Raw genomic sequence first — 27754 nt, forward strand, 5'->3', positions numbered from 1 at the left:
GCCGCCAGGCCGGGGGAACTGCCCGCTCACCATGCCCCTGCCGTTCGACCTCATCTACACCGACTACCACGGCCTGCAGCAGATGAAGCAGCACATGGGACTCTCCTTCAGGAAGTACCGGTAAGAGGGCAGTGGGAGGGTGGTGACTGCCCACTGGTCCCCAAGGCGGGGGTTGCACTGCCCGGGTTCCAGGGTAGAGCGAAGGCTCACCTCCCACCCCCCCACCCCCCACCTTCCTTCCCAGACAGCTCTGCCTCCTGGCTTCAGCTGACTCGGATGACAATTAATAAACCACAGCCAGGCGCTCCAGGGCCTCTCTGCTGCTGGGCAGGCTGGAGGGCGGAGGGGATGAGGTCAGAGCTGACCCCGTTGGAGAGGGCAGAGGAACAGCAGGGAGTGGTGGAGGGAACATGGCACAGGGCCGGGCATGAGCCCTGTGTGTGAGGACCCAGCAGCCCCCTCCCCACCCCCTCCTCCGCCCAGCCCCATCTTGGGCGGGAGGAAGGCCAATGCCATCGCTTCATCTCTCTGCAGCCAGCAGGATATGGGGTTTAATTTAGCACAGAGAGCCCTGCTATTTATTACGTGTGCTCCAGTCTCATTGACTATCCCACATGATTTTATTAGGAAAAAAAGTGACAGGCAGCGTTATTGCTTTTATTATTAATGTGTGTTCTCCATGCACTCGGGCCTCCTCCTCCCAATCCCGCCCCTTCTCTGGGGCGGGGAGGAGTGCTGACCTCAGCAGTCCGGACACTTCTGGGTCACCAGGAAGGACTCTGGGTGGGGGAGCACCTTGGAGGGGCATCTGAGACTCAGCAGTTTTCTTTAGGTGCCCATTCCCGGGGTGGCCGAGATGCAGGGAGAGGTTCTGGGCTCTGGCCTCAGGGTGGGACAGAGCCCCCACCAGCTGGGAGGCCCACCTGCAATGGCCATTCTTGCAGAGGAGACTCTGAGGCACACGGTAGCTGGTTCCCTGGGGCCCTTCTCTTCTGCATGTCAGTCCAGAGAGACCAGGCACTTCCTGGGGGCTGCAGGCTCCTGGGCAGAGGGGCTGTGGAGTCCCTGCTCACGGAAGTGCAATTGTGCTGGTGAATCCTGGGCAATGGGGAGGGACCGCATTCCAGGAAGGGACTCCCTTTCTAGGCTCCCTTGGGGCAGCTGTAAAAACTAACAGTTTCTGAGTTGGTAGTCCATTGTTCACAGAAGACTCGGGGATGGTTCGGCGGTTGTTATCCCCCTTTGATGGATGGAAAGCTGACCCAGAGAGGTTAAGGCACTTGCCTGTGGTCACGCAGCCAGCTAGTGTCTGAGCCCAAGCCCTGACCACACATCGCACTACCCTGACCAGCCAGCTTCGGGTTCCAGAGCCCATGGCTGGGGCCACCCCAGCCCAGGGAGACACCGGGAGATTGGTGACCCGGATTCCTGGGGGGTGGGGTGGGGGCAGGTGCCGCATCCGGGTCATCGACACCTTTGGGACCGAACCTGCGTACAACCACGAAGAATACGCCACGCTGCATGGCTACAGGACCAACTGGGGCTACTGGAACCTCAACCCCAAGCAGTTCATGACCATGTTCCGTGAGTGTCCAGCCGCCCCATGGAGTGGGGCGGGATGGGGAGGGCCTCTCCCAGGAGTGGGGAGGAGGCAGGTCCCGTTCTGTCCTCTCCTTTCTTCCTTTTGGGGTCTGTGTGAGGATAGAGATGCATCCAACCATCGGTCTTGGCTAAGAAAGCCTGGATCCCCTCTCAGCAAAGGTGTGAACCACAAAGGAAGCCTCTGGTGGTGTGTGTGTGGGGAGGGGTGGCCTGGGGTGGGGGTGGGGTGGCGTGGTGGCCTTTTCAACACTTGGAGGATGCAGCCTTTGTCCTCCTGGAGCACAGGTTGCTCTCAGAGAGCAGCTGAGCACAGGGGTCCAGACCAAACAGGATTCTGTGGCCTTCCAGAGACATTCCAAAGTGATGGAGACCTAATGAGTGGTGAGGGGCAGCACAGTGAGGCTTTCTAAGCAGAGGAAACAGATGTAGTGAAGATGGATATGGAAAGAATGGAAGGTTCTGGAAATGCAAGTGTTCCAGGAGGGTCCAACACTGGGGATGATGAGAAGTCAGGCTGTGGGTGGGGGCTGGAGCCGCTTCAGGCAAGGGAGGCCATTTGAGCTGAGCTTTCGAGATTTTTTAATGAGACTTTAAAATGTGTACACACTGACCTCCCCTCTTCCATGCAGCATGCTGAAAATAATTTAACCTTTTCTTGACAACTCAGGGTCAACGCTCTATCTCTCTGGCATGAAGCCTGCCCTGCAGGGCCGGCAGAGGTGTGCAGAGCCTTATCCCCTGCCAAGGGGCCCCTTGTCCTGTCGCTGTGTGATGTGGCGCTTTTTCTCCTAGTTGGGAGGCTGTCAGCTGTCACTTTTAATCATCGTTAGGCTATCTGCCTGTCGTGGCATCTTGCATGTCTAATTGGCGGCTCTTTGAAGGCTGTGGGTCAGAAAGTCAGGCAAGCACCCTCATCAGGATTGTCTCTAAGTTAAGAGTGACTTTGGTTCAAAGCAGGGTCCTGAGGAATTTGCTTATAAGTAAAGTAGCTGATCTTTACTCAGCCCGTCAAGTGACTGCATCCCTTCTGGGTGTTTAGTGACTTCTTTTATGTTACTCTTTAGGTTCTAGGCTGCATTAGAGGTAGATGAGATTTTTGAATAATACACGAGCTTGATTTGGAGAAGGAAATGGCAACCCACTCCAGTATTCTTGCCTGGGAAATCCCATGGTTAAAGGAGTCTGGCAGGCTGCAGTCCATGAGGTCACAAGAGGCGGACGTGACTGAGCGACCAAACCACCACCAATGGCTTGATTGGGAAGGTGGGAAGTTTCCTTGGAACCCAGATGAGGAAACTGAGGCCCAGAGAGGTGGAATGTCCTGTCTGAAGTCACATGGTTTGGTGGGTGCCAGACTCCCTCCCCAGGGCCCATCGCAGGGTTGTATGAGGCTTCTCCATGAGAAGAGTCCTAACAGGTCATCAGGTGGCAATGTGCTCCCAGCCGAGAGATTGGAGTGGGCTGGGTGGGTAGTGGTGGCGATGCTCTGGACTAAAGCAACAGCATATGTGACAGCAGAGAGGGAAGACACAGGATCCAGGAGCAGAGAGGTGGGTCTTTAGCAAAGATTCCCACGTTTACATTGGATATGGTAATTTGAGAGTCACTGTAGGTTCCTGCGCCAGGGAATGTCATGAAGACTTGTTGTTGTCATGCCATGTAGCTTGTGCTTTGCTCTCGGGATCTTAGTTCCCCAACCAGGGCAAACTCCTACTCATCCTCCAAAACCCCATGTCAAATGTCTCTTCTTTTTGCCAACACTTTCACTAATCACCTTATCTATTCCAGGCAGAATGTGTTTATAACTCTTAAACCTAATTCTGTTAAAGCATATATTGAAATATGAGTTATTTGCTTATACATTTATTTCCACTGATAGATTAGGAAACACTCAAACAGGAGCCACTGACTGATTTAGCTTTATTTCCCTGGAGCCTATCGAGGTCTTCAGAAAATGTTAATTGATTGAATAAATTAAAGAAAGAGAACGAAACACAAACTTGCCTGTCTTAATGATATCCTAAGTCCAGGAAGGAATTCATGAGCAGACCTCTTTCCACATCTAGCTAGTTGATTTACTCAAAGAGCAACTGGGAGGCTGGCTGCCTCTCCCCACCTTGTCCCGCCCCCAGGAGCTCTTTTTCATGGTCCCTGTTATTTTAATTGGTTGCAATACTTCCCTGTCCCATGTCTACTAGTTTAGCTAATTTTTCTAAACCTATCACTTCTTGTGGAGTTGGCAGAATGAGATTTTCTTAAAAATGGGAGAAAATGGTGAGCAGGAGAGAGGCCTGGTTGCAGCCCCAGCTGGAGCCAGAGAGTAGGTACAGAGGCGGGGGTGGGGCTAGGTAGGGAAACTGAGTCAGGGAGAAGAGTCTGTCTGCCCTCCTGGGGCTTCTCCCCGGCCTGGGCAGAGCCTCCTGAGACAGGAGAGCTTCCTGAGCTCTAAGCATCACAGAAACAACTCCTGGCCTCCAGCCCCTCCCTATCCGCCGCCCCCCACCCCCACCGCCACCCCCAGGCCTCTGAAACCCTAGTGTGTGCTTAGCCGCTCAGTCGCTCAGTCGTACCTGACTCTTTGCGACCCCATGGACAACGGAGACTGGCGGGCTACAGTCCATGGGGATTCTCCAGGCAAGAATACTGGAGAGAGTTGCCACACCCTCCTCCAGGGGATCTTCCCCAACCCAGGGATTGAACACAGGTCTCCCACATTGTAGGTGGATTCTTTACCACCTGAGCCACCAGGGAAGCCCAAGAATATTGGAGTGGGTAGCCTATCCTTTCTCCAGGGGATCTTCCCCACCCAGGGATCAAACCGGGGTCTCCTGCATTGCAAGTGGATTATTTACCAGCTGAGCCACCAGGGAAGCCCAGAGGGGAGATCATTTTGTTTTGCAGCCAGCAAAGACTTCTCCTTACAATGGTCAGGTTTTCACACTCAAGAATCCATGAGTTTTCTGGATAGAAAACCACCACCTCTTCTAAGATGCACCAGATATTGATTAAGAATTTTGTGGGTATTGAAGGGGTTGGGTGGACATACCATGTCACATCTATACATTTGATTAAAGTATACATCCCAGGACTCCCCTGGCAGTCCAGTGGTTAAGACTCCGTGCTTCCATGGCAGGGTGCGCGGCTTCGATCCCTGGTGGGGGAACCAAAATCACACAAGCCGGGTGGCACGGCCAAAAGGGAAAAAAAAAAAAAAAAAAGTATATCCCGATTACAGAAATGCTAAAATGTGAAAAACGTGCATCTGAAATGAAGAAACGGGGTGTTTGGCCTCAGGGTTGTTCTGGGAAATCAAGGGCATGTGGCTGCTGCCAACCTATTTCCCACATGCAACCTCTCCCACGAGGAAGGTAGAGTAGGTGTAATTGGGTTCCATAGGCATTCTGCTCGAGGTCCTTTGCATGGAAAGGAGAGACCGTGGTCCTTGCAGACGGATGGCACCTGTGCCCACTCCTTTAGCCGGCCACGGCAGACGAGCTAATCAGTAACATGCCTGGAGCCTGGCCGAGGAACTGGAGACGCAGCTGAAACGCACATCCTGACCCTGGTGCTCTGGGTTCTGGGAAGCGAGTCAGGGTGCGAATCCGCGCTTTGCCGAAGACCTAAGGACGGCAGACAGGCCCTCAAAGGGAGGGCACTCAGACCCCAGAGAAGGCTCTTGGGAGGAGAGGAGGTGACGTGTGAGTGGGGCCCTGGAGCGGAATACGGTTTTCTTATCGTGGAAATGGGCGGTGGGCGCTTAAGCGAAGGACAGGGGCAGAAGCTTGCCGGTATGCACGCGGATGGGTCCGCGCATGCGTGAACCAGCCGGGCCAGGAGCTCCCAGGGGCCCGGGGACACAGACAGCTTCCGCCCTCTTAGATTCCGACAGTAACAGACCAACAAATCACTATGTACTGTCGTGTCTGATCAGTGAGTTCTGGGGCAAAAGATAAAGCAGGGAAAGGAGACGGAGAGGGGCTGGGGTCAGGAAAGACCTCTCAGCAGAGCCCTGTGAGCACAGATCTGCATGGAGAGAGAGAGGGGAGGCGGTGAGAAATGCCGCGGAAGGGGGCCAGGGCCCTGATGGATGGATGCTCTCCCCACCGCCCAACCCAAACCGCACCCCTTACCTCCTACCCCCTTCCACTTCCCTGCCAAACGGGTGTCCCCTCCAATGGGGCCAGTCTGGGTAGACCAGGGCTTGCCTCTTCCTGACCTCGTGGTCTGGCTGCAGCTCACACCCCGGACAACTCCTTCATGGGCTTCGTGTCCGAGGAGCTCAATGAGACAGAGAAGCAGCTCATCAAAGATGGCAAGGCCAGCAAGATGGCAGTGGTGTACGGCAAGGAGGCGAGTATCTGGAAGGTGAGACCTGCCGGCCCCCAGACCCCATCACCAATCCTCGGCCCCCAGGAAGCTCCCAACCCCCAGCCCTGGAAGGTGGAAACGGCCCCCACTAGTGGTCAAAAAAGAAATGCCATTGGAAATACCGGCCTGGGACTCCTGCCTCACTCCCCTCCCTGCCTCCACTCTTTGCAACAAATTCAAACGGCTTGATCCCCCGCCCTTGCTCGGATGGATCCACAAACACTCTAACTCACCAAAGGGGTTTAGGCTACATGTGGGGATTCTGGGGGGTGGGAGGCAGGGGAGAAATAAGAGAGGACTAGGGATTGGACCCCAGCTTCAGGGCAAAGTCCCTCCAAGAAGCACCGTCTGTGTGGGATGTTACCGCTCACCTGGCCACTGACCTGTTCTCTCTCCTCTTTTCTCTATGCCCCCCTGGCAACGAGGCAGCTCCAGGTATGGTGACTGTTTGCCGCATGTTCCTTCCACGTCCTGCCGCTCCCTGCTCTCCAGAGGGTCTCCCCTTGGGATGCTCCCAAGTTGGGCTTTCTGGGCTTGGTAGCACTGTGGATGGACCAGACCAAGGTGGGAGGAGGGTGATGGGGACATCAGGGTCTCAGGTGGGCTCTTTCTGGGCCCTGGAAGTCAGGGTCCAGCTCGGTGTGGAACAGAGCAGCTCCTAGGATGGACAGTTGACCTAAGACAGGTGACATGAGGTTAAAGGTTAATAATAAAGATGCCCATCGTGGGAACCATCGGGCAGCCCCCACACTCCGTGTCGAGCTGTCACATGACCATCTTAATGAATGATTCTCACGCTGTATGGATTAGGTCCAGCTGTCAAAGAAAAGCCCTGACTAACCGTGATTGAGACAAGAGGGAAGTGTATCCTCTTTCCTGTTGACAAGCCCTGGAGCTGTCAGTGTTGGGTTGACCCCCGGGGCTCTTCTCCCCTGGTTGACTCGCTGTGTTTAGTTCCCGTCTGCAGTCTTGCTTCGTGGTTTAAGATGACCACAGAGTGCAGTCATTACGTCTGCCCTTCAGCCGGTGGGGCTGGGTCGGGGGCTTTGGAGGAGGAGGAGGAGGAGGAAGGCCAGGTTTAGCATATCTCCTGAAGGTTACACACAGCTCTGCGCCATATGGCCCCGTGGCTAGGTCTCAGTCCCAAGGCCACAGCCAGAGTTAGGGGACATTGGAAGTAGATGTGCTCTAGCCATGTGTGCCCAGCTTAGCCCTGGAGTTCTGTGACTGAGTAAGGGGGAGGAATTAAGGGACATCTCGTGATCTGTGCCAAGACAACCCTCTGAGGTCGCAGCCATGGTTAATACTCATCCAGCCAGAGCTTACTGTTGCCAGGTACTCACATTATTTTCTCACTTGCCCATCAACTGTGAGGTTAGTGTGACCAACTAGTTAAGTGGGCGGGGCTGGGATTAGAACCCATATCTAAGTCTAGGGCCAAGACTCTTAATAGCCTCCTTTTTTATGATGCCTTGGATGATGGCAGAGAGAAGCTCTGCAGGCTGGACTAAGGGTCCAAGCCCTGGCTGAGATGTCAGTGCCCACCATGGAGTGTGGGGACAGAAGCAAGGGGCCATTTTCATATGATGCCAGACAAGCTGGCTGCCAGGATGCCTGGGGCGCTGGGCAAGGGAGTGAGCACAGACAGTGCCTGCTTGTGCCAGAGAACACTGTTCAGAGACTGCCCCAAGAGAATGAGAGGTCATGAGATCTGGGAAGAGAACGGTTTTATCTCAGGCTCAGGAGCTTCTGGGATAGCCAGGAGCAATGCTGTACAGCAAGAGACCTCAAAGAAGCTTCTTCCAAAAAAAGATATCTGTGCTCTGGTCTTTGTGACCAAAGGCAGGCAGAGGCGGCCGGGCGAAGAAAGGAATGACAGCAGCATCCTGGGACAGATGCCATCCGGAGTTCAGGGGACCAGGTGGCAGAGGCGGAGGAGGAAGGAGAAGGCGCGGTTGTCACATCCTTAGGGGAGCGGCAGCCAGGATCAGGGCGAGGGTTTGATGACTTTTGTGTCGAGGAGTTTTGTCTTATCCTGGGTCCCTAGAGCTGGAGGCTGAGGCTTAGATACGGCTATTTTATGAGAGTCTGTCCCAGGGACCGGGAGTGAGAGGATGGGAAAAAGACTGCTTATCCAGGTGCAGGGCAAATCCAGCCTGCTGCTGGAGGAATCATTCCGGACATCAGAAGTGCCACGTGGGGGACCTAAGCTCTGCTTTTCAAACTGCAACTTGGCTTTGTTTTTTTTGTTTTGTTTTGTTTTGTTTTTCCTCCTTAGGTTTACTGTGGTATAATTGACAAAGAGAAATTGTATGTATTTAAGATGTACAACATGATGGCTTGGTATACATATACATTGTGAAATGAGCACCACCACCAAGCTACTTTACACATCCATCACCTTGTATACTGTGTGTCTGCATGGTGAGAACATTTAAGGTCGACTCTCTGGGAAAATTTCAATTGTACCGTACAGTTTGAGTAACCGTAGTCACCATGCCGGTCGTTAAATCCCTGGATTTATTCATCTTGTAACTGAAAGTCTGTCTGCTTTGACCCCCATGGTCCCGTTTCCCCCACCCCCAGCCCCTGACACTAACCATGAGATTGTCTTCAATTCAAGAGATTAGTGAGATCCTACAGTTTGTCTTTTTCTGAGTCTTAATTAGCCTTTCTAAATGAAGTAGAATAGCATAGCAACAATAGAATAAAAGGATATCAGAGGACTTTATATGTATCAAGGGTAACTATTGTTTTGTAAAACTTTACATTTACACACATAAATACTCACATATGTATATATACATATGATTAGGTGAAAAAAAGTTGGTGAACAGTGCATGTGACATGAACCCATCTGTGCATGTATGTGTGTGGTTTAAAGAAAATGTACATCCACTTATCATGCATAAAAGATCTGAGGAAGGCACAGGAGAAACTTAACAACAGCTGCTCTGGTAATGGGGTCAGGAAGTTGAACAGGGGCCTTGGAGACATTTTCTTCACACCTTACATCCTTGATTTGATATGTTTCTGGGGGCATGAGTCAATTTATAATAAGTAATCCTTTTTACATTTGGTGTGATGACTGATATTATTTGACTCTGAATCTATTTTTTATTAGTTGGTTTCTTTTTTCTTTTCTGTTTTTTAAAAATTTACGTATTTATTTACTTATTTTTGGCTGTGTCTTTGTTCCTTCGGAAGGGCTTTCTCTAGTTGCAGTAGGCAGGCTTGGTTGCCCTGGGGCACGTGGAATTTTCCTGCACCTGGGATCGAACCCGTGTCTCCTGCTTTGGCAGACATATTCTTAACCACTGAACCACCAGGGAAGTCCTCTTTTTCTTTTTCTCAGCCGTTCCATGTTTTCCCCCCTCACTTCTTGTCTTCTTTTACATTGATGTACTTTTTAAAATCCACCTTTCTTTAGCTAATTATATTCTCATATTCTTTTGGTTCTGATTTTCTTAATGTGTTTGTATTCTTTAGGCTACTGTAAAGGTTATAACATACATCCTTGACTTATCAAAGCCTAATATAAGTCAATACTTTAAAGCTTTTATGGGGTTGTAAAAGAATCTTTAAATGTTTTATTTCTATTCTCCCCAGCTGATATACTCTTATGGTATTTTAATACTGTCCAAATATTGTATACCACACAATATATTAGTATTACTGTTGTTTCATAAAGTCAGTGTTTATTTACATTTACTCACATCTGTCCTTTTTATTGATTTGTGTTCCTTCCTACGTCGCTGAGTTTCCATTTAGGATCATTGTCCTTCTCTAGACGGAAACACCCTAGTCTGGGTTTGCTGTTTTTGATTTTTCTAAAAATGTCTTAGTGGTTATGTTCATCATGTACAAATTCTAGCTTGTCCTCTGCCCTCTGTCATTCTGCTGACAAGTCAGTGTGGGTCTTATTGTTCCTTTAAAGGTGATTTGTGTGCGTGTGTTTTCCTTTGCTTGCTTTTGAGGCTTCTATTTATTTGGTTTTCAGTAGTTTCACTAAAAGAAGCCTCCGTGGTTCTCATTGTTTGTTTTCTTTTTTATCCTGCATGGAGTTTGTAGATCTTCTTGGCTCTGTAGTTTGAACTTTCACTAATTTTAGAAAATTCTCAGCTACCGTTTCTTTAAATATAGCTTCTGCCCCAATGTCTCTCCTCTTTAAAAAAAAATCTGGCCGATCTGCACAGCCTGTGGGATTTTAGTTCCCCGACCAGGGATTGAACCCCATTCCGTGCATTAGAAGTCAGAGTCTTAACCGCTGGACCACCAGGGAAGTCCCTGTGATCCATTTTGAATTAACTTTTATATATGATATGAAGTACGGATTGAAGTACTTTTTCCCCTTTCCTTTAAAAAAATTTTTTTTTAATTTGTGTTTTCTTCCCCTTTCCTTTCCTTTTTTTTTTTTGCATATGGATAGCGAGTGATCCCTGACCATTTGTTGAAAAGACTGTCCCTTCCTCCACTGAAATGTCTTTGCGTCTTTGTCAGAAATCAATTGACCCCACGTGTGTGGGTCTATTTCTGGACTCTCTCTTCTGTTCTATTGATCTATCTGTCTAACTAGATGCCAGCATCACAGTCTTGATTACTGTAGCTTTGTAATAAGTCTCGAGATCAGATAAGTCTGCTCACTTTCTTTGTCTTTTTCAAAGTTATTTTGTCGATTCTAGGTCCTCGCATTTCCAACATTTCCAAATGAGTTTTAGAATTAGCTTGTCAATTTCTATAAAAATGCCTGCTGGGATTTTGATTGGGATTTCATTGGTTCCTTTTTTTTTTTTTTCCTTTTGAGTTAGGGGTGGTTCTGGAAAGTGAATATGAAAAATTGTAGAAATAATTTGAGGTCAAGAATAATGTTCTCTTCTTCCAGAGAGGTTTTTCTTTTATTCTTGGCTTAGAACTGATCTTGCAATCCCAGATTGCCTTTTTTTTTTTTTTTTTTTAATTTTTTGGCCATGCTTAATGGCATATGGGATCTTAGTTCCCCAATCAAGGATTGAACCTACACCCCCTGCACTGGAAGAGTGGATTCTTAACCACTGGACCACCAGGGACGTCCCCTAGATCACCTTAATCAGTGATAGTGAGTGAGACATTTTAAAAGAATTTAGCCTCTGTTAAGAGTGTTTCTTGGAGAAGGCAATGGCACCCCACTCCAGCACTCTTGCCTGGAAAATCCCATGGACAGAGAAGCCTGGTGGGCTGCAGTCCATGGGGTCTTGAAGAGTCGGACACGACTGAGCGACTTCCCTTTCACTTTTCACTTTCCTGCATTGGAGAAGGAAATGGCAACCCACTCCAGTGTTCTTGCCTGGAGAATCCCAGGGACAGGGGAGCCTGGTGAGCTGCCATCTATGGGGTCGCACAGAGTCGGACACTACTGAAGCGACTTAGCAGCAGCAGCAGCAGCAAGAGTGTTTCTAGTTCTGGCCCACCCTTTCATCCGTGATGTAATTCCTCAGAATTCCAACCCAAAGTGTAGTTTCCATCAACGCTTCCTATCTTTAGCAGGCCTTGAACTTAGACTTTCATCTCCCAGGTCTGCTCCGCTGCCTAGATCCTGCCCTTGGAATCAGCAGGTGGGCCCCCCAGGAGGAAAACCAAACCCGACACTGGCCTCAACAATCTCTTTTCCTCTTTCTCCCAGGTCTTGGCCTCAAATTTTTTCATTCTTTGTTAGATTTTCAGGGCCATCATAGGTGTTTTCCCTGTATTTCCTGATCATTCTCAGAGACAGGGCTGATCTGCATTACCCAATGTGGAAGGCCTCTTTGTAAAAAATTTATGCACTTTGAGTTTCAAAATGTGAATTGTTAATTATTTTAATATTTGTTGATAACATTCTTCAAGAGCTGTGGTTTATAAACTAAATCTGGGCTGGAGCTTCTGGTGGTCTGACTTCATGCTGGCTGGTAGCACATGGGGAACCATGGGTTCTTTTCCTCTGACCCATTGATCTGCTGGGAACCAACACTCCCTGAAAAGAGCTCCAAGCCCCACCCTGATTCATGATCTTGTAGCTATTTTCCCTTCAACTTATCCCTTCCTTTCTTCTGCAAGCCTCAAAAAAACTCTAAAATATAGAGCCCAGCAGCCAATCCCATGCTTGTTCCTACTGAGGTCCTACACTGATGGCAGCTCCCAGCTCCGAGCCTGGGCCGTAGGGTCAGATGGGCGCCCAGGCCCTGAGGTGCGATCTACCCGCCCATGCTGCACACCACTGCAGAGGTCCTCAGAGGTCATCAGGGTTCAGAGGAGGCCAAGTAGCTCCATTTGTTGTTCAGTCACTAAGTGTGTCCAACTCTTTGTGACCCCATGAACTGCAGCACGCCAGGCTCCCCTGTCCTTACTGTCTCCCGCTCAAACTCATGTCCATTGAGTTGATGATGCCATCCAACCATCTCATCCTCTGTTGTCCCCTTCTCCTCCTGCCCTCAATCTTTCCCAGTATCAGTATCTTTTCCAGTGAATCGGCTCTTCTCATCAGGTGGCCAAAGTATCGGAGCGTCAGCTTCAGCATCAGTCCTTCCAGTGAATATTCAAGGTTGATTTCCTTTTGGATTGACTGGTTTGATCTCCTTGCTGTCCCAGGGCTCTCAAGGGTCTTCTCCAGCACTATAATTCAAAAGCATCAGTTTTCCGGTGCTTAGCCTTCTTTATGGTCCAACTCTCACATCCAAACATGACTACTGGAAAAGCCATAGCTTTGACAATATAAACTTTTGGATGCAATTGGATGTTGGTTTCTATGGGAGGCGTTTGGAAGACAACAGGTCCATGGCTAAACAGGCCTAGGGCCCCTGGTCTAGTCCAACCTCTGCAACTCACAGATAAAGAAATGGAGGTCCAGAGAGGAGAGGGGGTGTCTTCAAGGTCACACAGCTGATTAGGGACCAATCTGACACTGGGCTCATGTTTTCTGACTTCCCGACCAGTAATGTCTCTTCAGTGGGCTCTGCCATCTGTGGTCAGAGCAAGGCCCCCATCTCCTCCTCCTCCTCTTCCAGGGGAAGGAAAAGTTCTTGAGCATTCTGAACAAGTACATGGAGATCCACGGCACCGTGTACTACGAGAGCCAGCGGCCCCCCGAAGTACCGGCCTTTGTGAAGAACCATGGCCTCTTGCCGCAGCCTGAGTTCCAGCAGCTGCTGCGCAAGGCCAAAGTGAGCCCCACCCCCTCCTCCATCCTCACCCCAGCCCGGCCCCAGACGCCCAGGAGGCTGCCCGTTCACGCTTGCCACATCTGCCACTGTCGCTCATGCCCCCTTCTACGTGTGGACATGCCCCAGCACGCTCTGCTGCCCTGAACCTCATGTCCAGGCCTCCTAGGTGCTGGTCGGAGCCAGGATTAGAGATAGAGCTACCCATCAGGGAAAGGGAGCTGGATGGGGTTCAGTGATGAGAAAAAAGAGTTGGGCTTCCCGCCTGCTGCCCCGTAACACCAGTCCAGCCAACTTCTGGGTCAGGCGTGGATTTCAGAGCCACTGAGTGGGTAGAAAGACAGGCCAGGGGCAAAAGGAGGAGGAGCAGCCAGGCTAGAGTTCCATCTGACTGCTTCTGGAAGTTCCTGAACTGTGTCCTTGGAGCATGATCCTGCTGTGGGCCCTGAAGTGTCAGCTGAACCTGAAGGGTCTCTTTCCAGCTGCTAGGTCCTTTCCTAATCTGACCATAGCTCCTTTCCTTAGGCATCTTGGGTATGTGTGGTGTGTATGTATTGGGGTGGAAAGAGGATACCTTTGTGCAGTGAGCAACCCAAACAACCTTACGTGGCAACCCGATTCAGAATCACTTATATCATCTTCCAGGGGCCAGCCCTATGAGCACTCCTCTAGTGCAAGTCAGGTGCTGAATGAATGTCTTTTGGGTGAGTGAGTGAAGGTCCTTTGAGGTCAACTGTAGGAGTGGCCTGAAGCCTTGTAAGCTTGGGAACCCTTGCTGTTTCTTTTCCTCTCCAAATCATAGTCTTTGGAGCAGGAAGAGGCCATTGATATTACCTAATTAGACCTCCTCACTTCACAATGGCCAAGGCACACAGCTGGCCTGTGCTCTCTACTGCCCCAGTTGCCTCCTGTGAATGTCCTGACCCCAACCTCACCCCCAGCTTCTCGGGGCTCCTGGGCTGTGATACCCAACCTTCCCTGATCATCATGCCACCTTGGTTCTGCAGCTCTTCATAGGGTTTGGCTTTCCCTATGAGGGCCCTGCCCCCCTGGAGGCCATCGCCAACGGCTGTGTCTTCCTGCAGTCCCGGTTCAGCCCGCCCCACAGCTCCCTCAACCACGAGTTCTTCCGGGGCAAGCCCACCTCCAGAGAGGTGAGTGGGAAGGGCCTGAGCCCACATCCAGGGGCTCTGAGATGGGACCCCAAAGTTCCTGGAAGGGGAAGCCTGAAGCCTGGGGTGAAGGAGAGATGGCCCAGATGGGTGGGGGCACCTCCCCTTACCCAGCCCAGCTTGGCAGCACAGGGAGAAGCCACCTGTCTCTGTGCCCTGGGTAGGTATTCTCCCAGCATCCCTATGCAGAGAACTTCATTGGAAAGCCCCACGTGTGGACCGTCGACTACAACAACTCAGAGGAGTTTGAAGCAGCCATCCAGGCCATCATGACAACCCAGGTGAGGCTCGGATCCAGTCAGGACCGCCAATATCCTATACTTTGGGTCTTTGCTATAATTGGAAAAAGATGCTCCTCTTGGTGAATTCAGACTTGCAGGCCTGGATTGGCAAATTTGCGCAGGGGTCCCACTCACCAACTTGGGTGTGTGTGTGTGTTTGTCGAGGAGGTGGAGGCAAAAATATGCTTTTGTGCAGTGGGCAGCCTGCACAACCTTACATGGCAGCCCTGGATCCAGAATCACTTATTGAGTGTCTTAGGAGGCCAGGTCCTGTTAGCACAAGTTAGGTGCAGGGTGGTTTCCAGGATGAATGTGTGAAGGTTCTTTGGACTCTTGCTGTCTCTGTGGCCTTGGGCAGCACATCTCAGGGCACACAGATCATCTGGGATCTTGTTAAAGCGCAGGTCCAGATTCAGCAGGTTGGGTGGGGCTGAAGCCCTGCCTTTCAAACCAGATCTGTGGTGGTGGTGGTGGCACCACCTTTGGGTAGCAAGTGGGTGGAGCATTTGTGTTTCCTCCAGCAAGTAAGTGTTGGTGTGTGTAGGGGGGGATGCACTTGTGTATGGGAGGGGGCAGGGAGGGGCTTGTGCAGCTCGCCTCCTCTGCTGGCACCTTTGGCATCTGAGAGCCCCCTGTGTGCTCTCATGGTCCCTGTATATAGAGAAGAGGTCAGACTGTGTGAACGGGGTGGGGGTGGGGGCTTTCTGCTCGCCACAGTCCCTCTGGACCCACTTCTTGCAGTAGCTCGAACTCCAGGCTGAGCCAAAATAACCACTCCTGCTGGGTCCTCTTCCCTGCCCAATACCATGTTGTTTGTTCATTGCGTGTGCCGTCCCTGGGGGGATGTGCGGCTCAGGGTGGGCTTGTGGCAGAGTCAGAGAGCATGTGGAGCAGGGGCTCTACAAGGGAGAGCCATGCCCAGGAGGACGCCCAGCTGCCCGGGGAGCTGGGGGCCCTGCTAGGCTCGGGGCAGAGGCCAGTAGGCATAGATCCCCCTATGGTCTTAAATGCTTAGCTCTGGGTCCAGAGTTCTGCCTGGTTATCCTAACTATAGGCAGGTTTGTGTTTGTTTGTTTGTTTGTTTTTTCCTTTTTTGGGGGGGGGCCACACCATGTGGCTTGTGGGATCTTAGTTCCCTAAACAAGAATTGAATCCCATGTCCTGACCATTGGACTGCCAGGTTGGCATTTTTTTTAACACCCTCCTGCATCCCATGGATCAGTCCCCTCCCACTCAGCCCTCTCCCCACTTAGCCCACCCTCTCAGCAAATGGCCCCAGAGAGTCCCTGCCTCCCGCACCCGCTCCCTGCCTCTACCCCACTACACCCTCGTCCTTCCCTCCTGAGTGGCTGTGATTGTTTCTTTAGAGAAGGTGCCCAGGAAACTGCCATGTTACAGCCTAGGTACACCTCCAGTTGCAGCGGACGTGGCCAGGTTGACCCGGAAGTGGCTGAACTTCGGGACCCTCCATCAGTGGTGCGGGGAGAGCCCTCTGCCCCTTCCGAAGCATCCACTTAAGCAAATCCTCCTCTGTTGGGAGCTCCTCCAGGTCACAGACTGAGACTGGGTTCTTCCAGGAGCTGACCCCAGACAGGGATTTGACTACAAGTAGTTTATTTGGGGGGTGATCCCAAGAAGGAAGGTTCTAGAGGGACAGTGAGTCAGGGTGTGTTATGGAGGTTACCCCTGCCTGCAGGCACCTGGTGTCCAATGCTAGCGGGGACCTCTGAGAGGTGGGGTCCTCAGATCCCGAATTGTCCTACCTGAGAAATAATGAGGAAATCGAGGTGTTCCTCCCCCAGCTCCATCCATCGCTGGATGGGTGAGGGGTGGGGGAGGGGGTCAGCTCTCAACACTGGGCTGAACAGGTACCTCCATGGAAGGTATGGGGGAGGGTGCTGTGGGATGCTATCCTGGAGGAAACCACCACCCCCTTCCCGTTCCCTCTGCCCACCCCTTGCCAAAGCCGTCATCCGAGGCTTCCACCCGGAGGTGGGGACAGAGGCAGGGGTGAGAGGGGGACCTCTGAAGGCTTTTGCCGCAGGCCTGGCCCCACCTCCAAGATCCCTCCCTCGAGAGAAACTCAGTGAGATCCCAGCCCTGTGGAGACGGTGTTCCCAGCTGCAGACCTAAAAATGGGGTGGGGGTGGTCTGTGCATGTGAGCCCATTCATCTATTCACACATTATTTCTGGTTGGACACACAAGAAACTGATAACATGGCTGCCCCCGGGCAGGGTCTGGGCATCTGGGGTCAGAGGAAAATTTCCTTTGCCTTGTTTTCTCTTGATTTTTAAAAAACATGAACATCTGTTTAATTGTGTTAATTAGTTAATTAAAAATCACAAGAACATAAGGGTCCGGGAACTAAGGTATTGCAGATTCACCAGGCTGACTCTTGCAGCTGGACTCCAAACCAGCCGGAGGCCCCTCTGCTTTTAACCACCCCCACTCCTACCCCACCTCCCAGTTAGCCTGGAAGGTGTTTAAAAGGCAGACTCTTGTGCCTGTCCCTGGCTTCTGATTTCAAAGGACAGGTGTGGCTTGGAGTCTGCGTTTTACTTTTTTTTTTAATTTATTTTAATTGGAGGCTAATTACTTTACAATATTGTGGTGGTTTTTGCCATTCATTGACATGAATCAACCCCGGGTGTACATGTGTCCCCCATCCTGAGCCCCAGTCCTACCTCCCTCCCCATCCCACCTCTCTGGGTTGTCCCAGAGCACCAGCTTTGAGTGCCCTGTTTCCTGCATCGAACTTGGACTGGAGTCTGCGTTCTAAACAAGCCCCCAGGGTAAATCTGATCATCCTAGTTTAAAAAACAGAGATAGCTGGCAGGAGCTCAGAGAGCGAATGAGGGCCGCCATCAGGGGACACAGCTTCTTCTTCGAGTCGTGGGCCTTTTGCGGGGAGAGGGGGAGGGAGAGGGAGGGGCCGAGAGGGACCTGAGGCATCAGCCCGGCGGCCCCCACCCTTTGCCTGCCACCGCCCCCACAACAGGCAGCGAGGAGGCTCCAGGTGGGGGCTCTTTTCAGGCCTCTCAGTCTCACTGGGTTTGCCCTTCAAGCATCTCTCTGTCCAGGTTGAGGCCATTCGAGGTGAGGGGAGGGAGAGGAGGGGCAGGGAGGTGGGGGGAGGGACGCCCGCTTTCTCCCCGCCCGCAGTTCTCATTATCACAGGCCGGTAATTCCAGCAGGACCAGCACCTGCCATTCTGTGAGACGGATCACTGTGCACACCTGTAATTAGACCTAATGGGGGTAATTTCCAGGCAGGCTGGCTCGTCCGGTGGGAGATTCACGGCAGGTGGGACGTGGCTGCTCTGAAATGTCCCCTCATTCAGGGGGTGCGCGGCTTTGAATCACTGCGCGATGGGCTTCAAACCACGAGGGGGATAACTCGGTGGCTGCTGCTAGAGCAGGCAGTGACATTTGGAGGAAGTCTCTTCTCCGGGGGGTTTATTTATAACCAGGACTTGAAGCCTTGTACCCGAGGTGACTGGGGACCTGCTAGAGCAGCAGCTGGTGGCTGGGGCCTCGGGGGCCAGCAGCTCCGGACTGACCGTGCAGAGCCCAGGGCTGAAAAGCTGTGCTGGTCGATGGACTGTGCAGGATGTGGCTGGGTGTGGACCCGGGGAATTCTCTGGGACCCCGGAACTGCCCCTGGATTAAGGACACCGGTTCACAGTGCAGGTGAAGTGAGGACTGGGGCAAGGTCAGATGGGAGGGGTCTTGTCCTGAGACTTGGTCCTGGTGGCGGCTGCCACTTCTCAAGACCCTCCTCAGCTTGATGTCGGGCATGTCCCCCTGGCCAGAGGGCTCAGGATGGGCCTGCAGCCCCTCGAGGTGGGGTCTCCTGGAGGCAGGATTGGGCTCTGACTCCACCCACCTCTGATGATGAGGAAGGGCGGGTGCAGGGGGAGTGTGGCCTCGAACAGACCTGCAGGATTTCACTACCAGGGCTGAAGCTACTTGATTTCTGGTGCTGCTGGCTGGAAAATGGCATTAACAGGAGGTGGGCTGGCTGGGTGTGGTACCAACACATACACACACACGTGGGGAGTGGGGCATGGGTGTTGAAGGCTAAAACATCTTTCTCTGAGTCTGAGATGGACTATCTCCCATGTCAGCCTGATCTTGCCTCCTGCCCACCTGGCCGATCTTTCCTTCAAGCTGGCTGTGTGCAGGGCCACCGGGGGGTTGGTATAAACAGGGCAGGGGTGGCCAGGCAAGAAGAGTGGAGGAGAGGTGCGGGTCCCCACTCCCAGGAGGCAGGTCCCTCATCGCTTCCTCTCTCTGTTCCCTTCACTTCTCGGGCCCCAGCTGCCAAATCCATCTGCTCCCATCAGCCCCAGTGTGCGCTGCTCTGGAACTTTGATATTTAGACGGACGGTGTGTGGCTTCCATTTGGGGCACCTAGTGCATGGAGCTCCCAGGTGCCTGATCTGGGCAGGAAGCTTCACAAATGTGATCTCATTCCATCAGGCTGAGAGATGCTCTGGGTTCCTTTGCGTGAACCTTCTGCATCTTGGGCAGGACACAGGCAGAGCCGGGATGCTTTTCCATTCTATGACTACTTCCCCAGTGACGACTGGGCACCAGGCAGCGGGTGAGGCATCAGGGATTCAATGGTGAACAAGTCATGGTCCCAGAGTGCATGGGGCTCCTAACCTGAGGGAGACAAGGGACACATCAGAAATGATAACACAGGAGCCAGCTCTACACTGGGGAGGTCTGGGGTGGGGGCCAAGGAAAGTGGTCTTTTAACAGGAGTTAAACAGGAGGTGTTACACTGGGTCTGCTTCCTGGAGGAGGTGACATCTAAGCTATGCTGTGCTTGGTCACTGTCGTGTCTGACTCTTGGTGACCCCATGGCCTGTAGCCCCCCAGGCTCCTCTGTCTGTGGGTATTCTCCAGGCAAGAATATTGAAGTGGGTTGCCATGCTCTCCTTCAGGGGACCTTCCCAACCCAGGGATCGAACCCAGGTCTCCCGCATTGCAGGCAGATTCTTTACTAACTGAGCCACCAGGGAAGCCCAAGAATACTGGAGTGGGTAGCCTATTCCTTCTCCAGGGGAACTTTTTGACCCAAGAATCAAACTGGGGTCTCCTGCGTTGCAGGCGGATTCTATACCAGCTGAACTGAGCGACTAGGGAAGCAAAGAATACTAACGAAGGTTGCCATTTCCTCCTCCAGATGAATTTCGTGACTCAGGGTTTGAACTCATGTCTCTTGCCAGTGGATTCTTTACCCCTGAGCCACCTGGGAAGGGGAAGACGAATCCAGGGTTTGGCTCGGAAAGAGCAGACATCACAGCCCAAGTGGAGATGGAACAATGAGCTTTAGGGAAAGAGGGAAAACTTGGTGTAGCTGGAAAGGAGCCAAGGAGAAATGAGCTGTCCTGAGCCCCTGGGGGCCACTGTGGGGTGCAATGGGGAGCAGGGCATCTGAGTGGATGGAGTGGTCGGATAGCTGGGTGCAGGATGCCTGAGCCCCCAGATCTCTGCTCCCAGAGCCAAGCAGCCAGGTCTGGGGAGCCCCAGGGTTTCTCCTGACCCATGTGTCTGCCTGTCTCTCCCACAGGTGGACCCCTACCTGCCCTACGAGTACACGTGTGAGGGGATGCTGGAGCGAATCCACGCCTACATCCAGCACCAGGTGTGTGGGTCCCCCACTCTCTGTCTCTGGGGTGGGGCGGCTCCAGAGTCAGGACCCACCTCTGCCCGGGGTGCAGGGTGCTTTAAGCCCCAGTTTTTCTCCAGCCTGTTTCCTTCCCTGCGGAGGGCGGAGATGGACTGCTGAGGGACCAGCAGCATTGCTCAGAGACCAGGCCTGGAGCGCCCCTCTCCTGGACCCCCAGCTCTCACATCCAAGCCTCCATATCATAGCATGGAAATGCAAAGGCTCTTATTTTTCATTTTATTATAAAGCTGTTTAAAAGTTTGGTAGCAAGTGAGGGGGAAGTCGGGAGTAGGTTGAGTCAGCGGGAGAGAGGTGCCCCATTTTTCCTCCAAACTCTGCTTTCCTCCTGGTAGGACTTTTGTGCAGCCCCAGGTCCTGCCCAACCTGGGACCCGAGCCCCGCAGAGCCCCTTCATCCTGGCTCCCAACGCCACCCACCTTGAATGGGCCCGCAACGCCAGCTTGGCCCCGGGGGCCTGGCCTCCAGTGCACTCCCTCCGGGCCTGGCTGGCTGCCGCGGGGAGGGCCTGCACGGACGCCTGCCTGGACCACGGGCTGATCTGCGAGCCCTCTTTCTTCCCTTTCCTCAACAGCCAGGACGCCTTCCAGAAGTGAGTGAGCCCCCTGCCTGACCCGGCCCAGCTGACCTCACCTGTAGCCCCTCACTCCCTTGACTACCTTGCCCCCTGGCCTGCCAGCAAGGGTGAGGGGGACTCAGTGCTTCCCATAGAGGAAGGATCTGGAAGGGACCTTCCAGGCAGGTTTCCACATTGCAGCTCTACACCCTTGGCAAAGCCTCAGACCCCTGCCCAGGCTGTCTGGGCATCTTCTAGGTCCAGGCTGCAGAAACTGCCCGATTTCTCCTGATGCATCAGCCTGTGGCCCTGCCCTCCTGCCCACTGTCAGGAGCTGCCCACCCCAGCGTTTATCCCAGGGCCTCCTAGAAACATCCCTGGGTCCAGAATGGGTGGGCCGGGGCGGGGGGAATGGGCAGTGCCCACTGAGTGACTGCCTCCGGTGGTGCCCACCCAGGCTGCAGGTGCCCTGCGACAGCATTGAGTCAGAGATGAACCACCTGTACCCGGCCTTTGCCCAGCCCGGCCAGGAGTGCTTCCTGCAGAAGGAACCTCTGCTCTTCAGCTGCGCCGGCTCCAGCACGAAATATCGGCGGCTCTGCCCCTGCCGAGACTTCCGCAAGGGCCAGGTGGCCTTGTGCCAGGACTGTCTGTGAGGGTGACCGCCCGGCTGGCCCTCCCCACCGCAGGAGAAAGCACCAGCAGATTCTGAGCTCCAGTGACCCTCCTCCCCTCGACGCCCCTGAACTGAAGCCTTCTTCCTTGACTGGGACGTGGGCAGGGCAGATTGGTGCATAGGTCTAGGGAGGGGGGAGACTCTGCCAAGCACCTGGTGCCCACCCCAGGCAGGCTCCTCGTGCTCCTCCCAGGGGCGCATGGCAGCACAGTGGCCGAACAGCTGGGGGTTGGTGCAAGGGTCCCACTGAGTGGCCCAGGAGCAGGTGGTCAGAGGTCCCTTGCTCTGTGCAAGACCAGATCTGAGCCAGATGGAGAGAGGGCTCTTGTCCTTCTTGGGACCAGGAGGGGCCCTCTGGGTATATGACAGAGGAAGCGGGGTGATACTTGCTCGATGGCCCATTGAACGGTCCACAGAGTGGGGAGTGATGCGTGAGGGGTCAACCTTGTCCCTCTGGAGCTGTTTGCAATGTGGGCAGAAAGGGTGGGGGGCCTGAGGGAAGGCCAGGCTGGGGGACCCTGTTGAGGCCTCCTATTAGCTTTCCCAAATTCCCTCTCCCTTCCACCCTTGGGGACTATGGTCGGAGGCTGCAGGGGCCACCTGGACCCTGGGTTGAATTGTCTCCCTTTTGCTTGTTCCAACTCTCTTCACTTTGGGCATTTCCTGAAACCTCCCCCGGCATGACTGCGACTCCAGACCGTGGACTTGCTTCCAAAGCCTCAGGCCGTGCCCCACCCCCCAAGCATCTTTCGTAGGCTTGGATGGACCTTCAGCCCCACCCACAGCACACCTGGCCTATTTCCTGGCTCCGCAGGCCTGCTACCCCCTTGTGCCCTCCCGCCCATCAGTGCTGCATCTGCGTCCCTACCTCCAGCCTCCTCCAGCCTCAGACCTCCTCTGGATCCAGCTGTCCGTCCATCTTTGTGTGGCATGCCTTCCCCTTCAACCTGAGCCCAGAGCCCTGCTTGAGGAAAAAGACCAGGACTTCAGAAACACTGCCACCCCACCCCAGTTGGTTTTTAATCCCACTCCCTTTCTGGCAACCTGCCCCACCCACCTAGGCCTGCCCCTCCACCCTTTTGGGGAGGCAGCCACAGGACCCTGAGTCCAGAGAGGGGGGACTAGCCCCGCTGTGGGCCTGACGGTGGACCCCTCCCATCAGAGAGCCCTCTCTGTCTGGGTGGCCCCTGTGGCCACAGAAACTCAGTAGTCACCAAGGACCTGACCTGTCGGGGGAAAGCAATAGAGATACTCTTTTTTCTCTCTCTTTTTTTAAAGATTTATTTCTTGAAATAATAAATATTTTATTGGGATGTGAGGTGCAGAGGAGGAGTTGTGCTGTTTCTCATCTTTTTCCTGGGATGCCCAGGCCTGGAGGAGGAGTGGGGTGTGAACACCCAGGGTGGGGGGCAGATATCTGGGGCCCGTGGGCCCCTCCTCCACATTGTCACTCCATCTACAAGGTTGGTGCTGTGTCAGGTTGCTCAGTGGAAATCCCTGCAGGTGTCAGAAGTCCATGGGCCCCTCTGACCACCCAAACACTGTGACTTTAGGGACCCTGCTTGACCAGTAGGCTGTACCTGGTTCTGTCCACCTGGGTCTGGCCTCTGTTGGCTGTGCTTGCTGTGAGGTCAGAGGACAGAAATGCATTTTTATGAGAATCTCTGAACTGGATCGTGATAAGATGACTGACTAGGGGAGGGAGGTCAGGACAGCAGAGGAAAAAGATGAGTTCATCTCCCAACGAACACATCAAAAATACATGTACACGTGGAATAATTCTCACAGAAAACCAGCTGAAAGCTGGCAGAAGATCCTTCACAACCAAAGCTGCAAGAAAGAGCCCCATGTAACCGGGTAGGACAGGGGGAAAAAAAAGCAGGATGGAATCTGCACCCCTGGGAGGGAGCTGTGAAAAAGGAAAGGGTCCCCCATCCTGGGAACCCCCTTTGCCATTTGGGAGGCCTGCTGGGCAGACAGGGAGGTGGAATGGCCTGGTGTTTGCTCAAGGGGACTGTGCAGGTACCGCCTTGCTGCCAGGCAGGGCAGAGGGAGACCAGCACTGACAGCTGTCATGTGGCTGTACTTCCCAGCCTGAAACACGCTCCTGCCAGTATGTACAGGGTGTGCAGTACATGGGGTTTCAGCTGACGGACCCAGGGAGAAGGCTCGATTTAGCCGTGCAGAAACAGCCCAAAGGGCCTAGAATGTGGTCTAGGTCACCGCTGTTAACGCATATAAGATGGGCCATGAGTCTGCCATAGGACCCTCCGCTGTCAGTTGGCTCAGGTAGGGCGTGGCTACAGTGGCCATGGGCTGTGTGAGAGTATACACTGCAGGGGCAGGGCTGACATCTGAGCCAGTTATCAGTGTTCCCTCAGCAGAGGCGAGTCCAGGGTGGGTCCAGCAGCAGCAGACTTTGTTGGTACGCACACTGGGTGGTGGGCGGCATCACAGAATTGCATGTCCCCTGTTGACAGCCCCTGGGGAGGAATACACAAGGGTTTCTTTCCCAGTAGGAGCACTCCACTCCTGCCTACCTCACACTGAAGCTTAAAGCCAGATCTGGGGTTTTTTACTCCAACAACTGGGGAGCAGACCCTGCCCCCAACAGGGCTGTGACAAGCACAGAGCAAAGAGGCTGCCCCACCCAACATCCAGCGCAGCTCTGGTCTCCCCAAACACACTCCCCATCAAGAGGACAATGGCCAGCACACCCTGAGGAAGGACGTAGCAGGCACCCACACCAAAACAGCCCTCACACCAAACATATTGGATTCACACAGTTTACACAGGGTCACCAGAGAGCAAAAACATACAAAAGAATCACCAAAAACTAGAAAGAAAGAACTCAAGCCCAGTACAAGAGAAAACCATCAGGACACTAAAGAAAAAGAATAAAGAAGAACTATGAAATCAACTAGAAAACAAGGTTTAAAATGGCAATAAATACGCACTTGTCGATAACTATTTTAAATGTCAGTGGACTAAATGCTCTCAAAAGACATAACATGGGGACTTCCCTGGTGGTCCAGTGGTTAAGAATCTGCCTGCCAGTGCAGGGAACACGGGTTTGATCCTGATATAGGAAGACCCCGCACGCTGCAAGGCAACTAAGCCTGTGCAGCTACTACTGAGCCCGAGCATCAAAACCACTGAAGTCCTTGTGCCCTAGAGCCTGTGTTCTGCAAGAAGAGAAGCCACCGCAGTGAGCACTCTCCACACCACAATGAAGACCAGGCCCTGCGTGCAGCAGCAAAGACCCAGCACAACCATAAATAAATAACTTTTTTCCTGTTCAAGTGCTCATGGAATATTCTCTAGGATAGGCCACAAGTTATAACACAAAATAAGCCTCAACAAATTTAAGAGAATAGGAATTATTTCAAGCATCTTTTCTGACCACAATTGTATGAAACTAGAAATCAACCACTGAAAGAGAAAGGAGAGAAAAAAAGATTACATGGAGACTAAGCAACATGCTACTAAAAAATAATGGGCTGACGATGAAATCAAAGAGGAAATCAGAAAATACTTCAAGACAAATGACAATGGAAACAAAAATCTATGGGATGCAACTAAAGCAGTTCTAAGAGGGGCGTTCATAGAGATACAGGCCTTCCTCAAGAAACAAGAAAAATCTCAAATAAACAACCTAATCTACCACCTAAAAGAACTTAGAAAAAGAAGAACAAAACCCCCAAAGTCAGCAGAATGAAGGAAATAATAAAGATTAGAGAGTAAATAAATGAAATAGAGATTTTTAAAAAAGCAAACAGAAGATCAGTTCAGTTCAGTTGCTCAGTTGTGTCCAGCTCTTTGCGACCCCATGAACTGCAGCACGCCAGGTCTCCTGCACCAACTCCCGGAGTCCACCCAAACCCATATCCATTGAGTCAGTGATGCCATCTAGCCATCTCATCCTCTGTCATCCCCTTCTCCTCCTGCCTTCAATCATTCCCAGCATCAGGGTCTTTTCAAATGAGTCAGTTCTTCGCATCAGGTGGCCAAAGTATTGGAGTTTCAGCTTCAACATCAGTCTTTCCAATGAACACCCAGGACTGATCTCCTTTAGGATGGACTGGTTGGATCTCCTTGCAATCCAAGGGACTCTCACGAGTCTTCTCCAACACCACAGTTCAAAAGCATCAATTCTTTGGCACTCAGCTTTCTTCACAGTCCAACTCTCACATCCATACATGACTACTGGAAAAACCATAGCCTTGACAAGATGGACAGAAGATCAATAAGGTTTTTATGAAAGGATAAAAAAAAATCGATGACCTTCTAGCCAGGTTCAGCAACAAGAAAACAGAGAGAACCCAAAGAAACAAAATAAGAAATGAAAGAGGAGAAATGACAACTGATCTTGCAGAAATAAAATCATAAGAAAACACTATAAACATTTATATGTCAACAAATTGGACAACCTAGAAGAAATGGGCAAGTTTCTAAAAACATACAGCCTGACAAAATTAAGTCAAGAAGAAACAGATAATTTGAACAGACTGACCTCTAGAAGTGAAATAGAATCTGCAATTTAATAAAACAAAAAAATCCCTGTAAACAAAAGTCCAGGACCGGATGGTTTCACTGGAGAATTCTAAAAAACATACAAGGAACTTACACCAATCCTCAAACTATTCCAAAAGACTGATGAGGAGGGAACAATCCCAAAATCATTCTATGAAACCACCATCACCCTAATACCAAAACCAGACAAAAACACTAGAAAAGAAAATTATAGGCCAATATCTTTGATGAATATAGGTGCAAAACTCAACAAAATATTAGCAAATGAATCCAACGATATATAAAAAGGATCCTACACCATGATCAAGTGGGCTTCATTCCAGAGTTGCAAGGATGATTCAACATACACAAATGTGATACACCACATCAACAAGATACAAAATCCACAGTCATCTCATTAGATGTGGTGTATATGATGTCACTTACATGTATTTAAAAATAATAAAAATGAATTTGTTTACAAAATTGAAAGAGACAAAGAAAACAAATTTACTGTTACCAATGGGGAAAGAGAAATTAGGGGAAAGAGAAATTAGGAAGATGAAGTTAACAGATACACACTGCTACCCAGATGGTACTAGTGGTAAAGAACTGCCTGCCCATAAAGGAGACACAGGTTTGATCCCTGGGTTGGGAAGATCCCCTGGAGGAGGGCATGGCAACCCACTCCAGTCTTCTTGCTTAGAGAGCCCCATAGACAGAAGAGCCTGGTGGGCTATGGTTCATAGGGTCACAAAGAGCGGACATGACTAAAGCAACTTAGCATGCACACACATACATAAAATAGATAATAAGGATTTACTGTACAGCACAGAGAATGACATCTTGTAATAATCTGTAAGAGAAAAGAATCTTAAATATACATACATAACTGAATCATTTGGCTGTACACTTGAAACTAATATAGTATTGTAAATGAGCTAGACTTCAATTTAGAAAAAAAGACCAATATTTCCTGGGCATTTATTGTGCTTCAGACACCATGTTGAGGGTTTGGAATACAATTTGTCATTTTATGTCCTTGGCCATCCTGTTAGGTAGGCACTAGTTATCCCCCAGCTGAAGCTCCAAAACTTTGGCCACCTGATGCAAAGAGCTGACTTAATGGAAAAGACCCTGATGCTGGGAAAGATTGAAGGCAGGAAGAGAAGGGGACAACAGAGAATGAGGTGGTTGGATCACATCACTGACTCAGTGGACATGGTTTGAGCAAGTTCTGGGAGTTGGTGATGGACAGGGAAGCCTGGTGTGCTGCAGTCCATGGGGTCACAAAGAGGTAGACATGATTGAGCGACTGAAGTGAACTGAATTATCCCCCATTTGACAGTTGAGAAGACTGAGGCAACAGAGAGTTTAAGTAACTTGCCCAAGGTCACACAGCTTGTAAGCAGTGAGATGGACACAATTTACCTTAAAGTGAGGATCAAATGACCCAATAGAGGGATAGCCCAGCATGGTGCCCAAGTCACAGGATGTATTTATGGTTTTGCATAATTCTGTGTTTGAGATGCTCCCCAGACGCCAACCGGCACTGTCTGGAGATGTTTGACAGTCACAGCTGGGCTGGGGGAGTGGCCTGCTACCAGAAATCAGTGGGTAGAGGACAGACATGTGTGTCAGCCTCCTGCAGTGCACAGGACAGTCCCCAGCAACGTGAACCATCAGCCTGGGACGTCGGCAGAACCAAGGTAAGAA

General features: G+C 51.7%; 1 protein-coding gene and 1 long non-coding RNA gene across 6 annotated transcripts in view; one reads left to right on the top strand and one right to left on the bottom strand.

Annotated features, from left to right (window-relative positions):
• LOC129648679 (alpha-1,6-mannosylglycoprotein 6-beta-N-acetylglucosaminyltransferase B) lies at nucleotides 1-22850 on the top strand. 5 transcript variants are annotated; one of them, XM_055575232.1, is made up of 9 exons: nucleotides 1-120; nucleotides 1451-1584; nucleotides 5837-5967; nucleotides 12990-13145; nucleotides 14150-14296; nucleotides 14479-14595; nucleotides 20178-20252; nucleotides 20630-20886; nucleotides 21308-22850. In XM_055575232.1, the coding sequence occupies exons 1-9, from the start codon at nucleotides 32-34 to the stop codon at nucleotides 21504-21506; spliced, it is 1305 nt and encodes a 434-aa protein (XP_055431207.1). In that variant the 5' UTR covers nucleotides 1-31; the 3' UTR covers nucleotides 21507-22850. The 5 variants fall into 5 exon arrangements, with proteins under 5 accessions (XP_055431207.1, XP_055431209.1, XP_055431210.1 ...); XM_055575234.1 differs by lacking the exons at nucleotides 1-120; nucleotides 1451-1584 and adding an exon at nucleotides 4282-5390; XM_055575235.1 differs by lacking the exons at nucleotides 1-120; nucleotides 1451-1584 and adding an exon at nucleotides 4283-5300.
• The window catches only part of LOC129648681 (uncharacterized), a 22338-nt gene continuing 12284 nt past the window's right edge, over nucleotides 17701-27754 (bottom strand). Inside the window, exons 4-5 of the long non-coding RNA XR_008712818.1 lie at nucleotides 22395-24009; nucleotides 17701-19264 (exon numbers count right to left, since the gene is read on the bottom strand). This is a non-coding gene — a long non-coding RNA (uncharacterized LOC129648681). The remainder of the gene's footprint in view (nucleotides 19265-22394; nucleotides 24010-27754) is intronic.

Source organism: Bubalus kerabau, chromosome 4 (genome assembly GCF_029407905.1).
Source record: "Bubalus kerabau isolate K-KA32 ecotype Philippines breed swamp buffalo chromosome 4, PCC_UOA_SB_1v2, whole genome shotgun sequence".
NCBI classification, from domain to species: domain Eukaryota; kingdom Metazoa; phylum Chordata; class Mammalia; order Artiodactyla; family Bovidae; genus Bubalus; species Bubalus kerabau.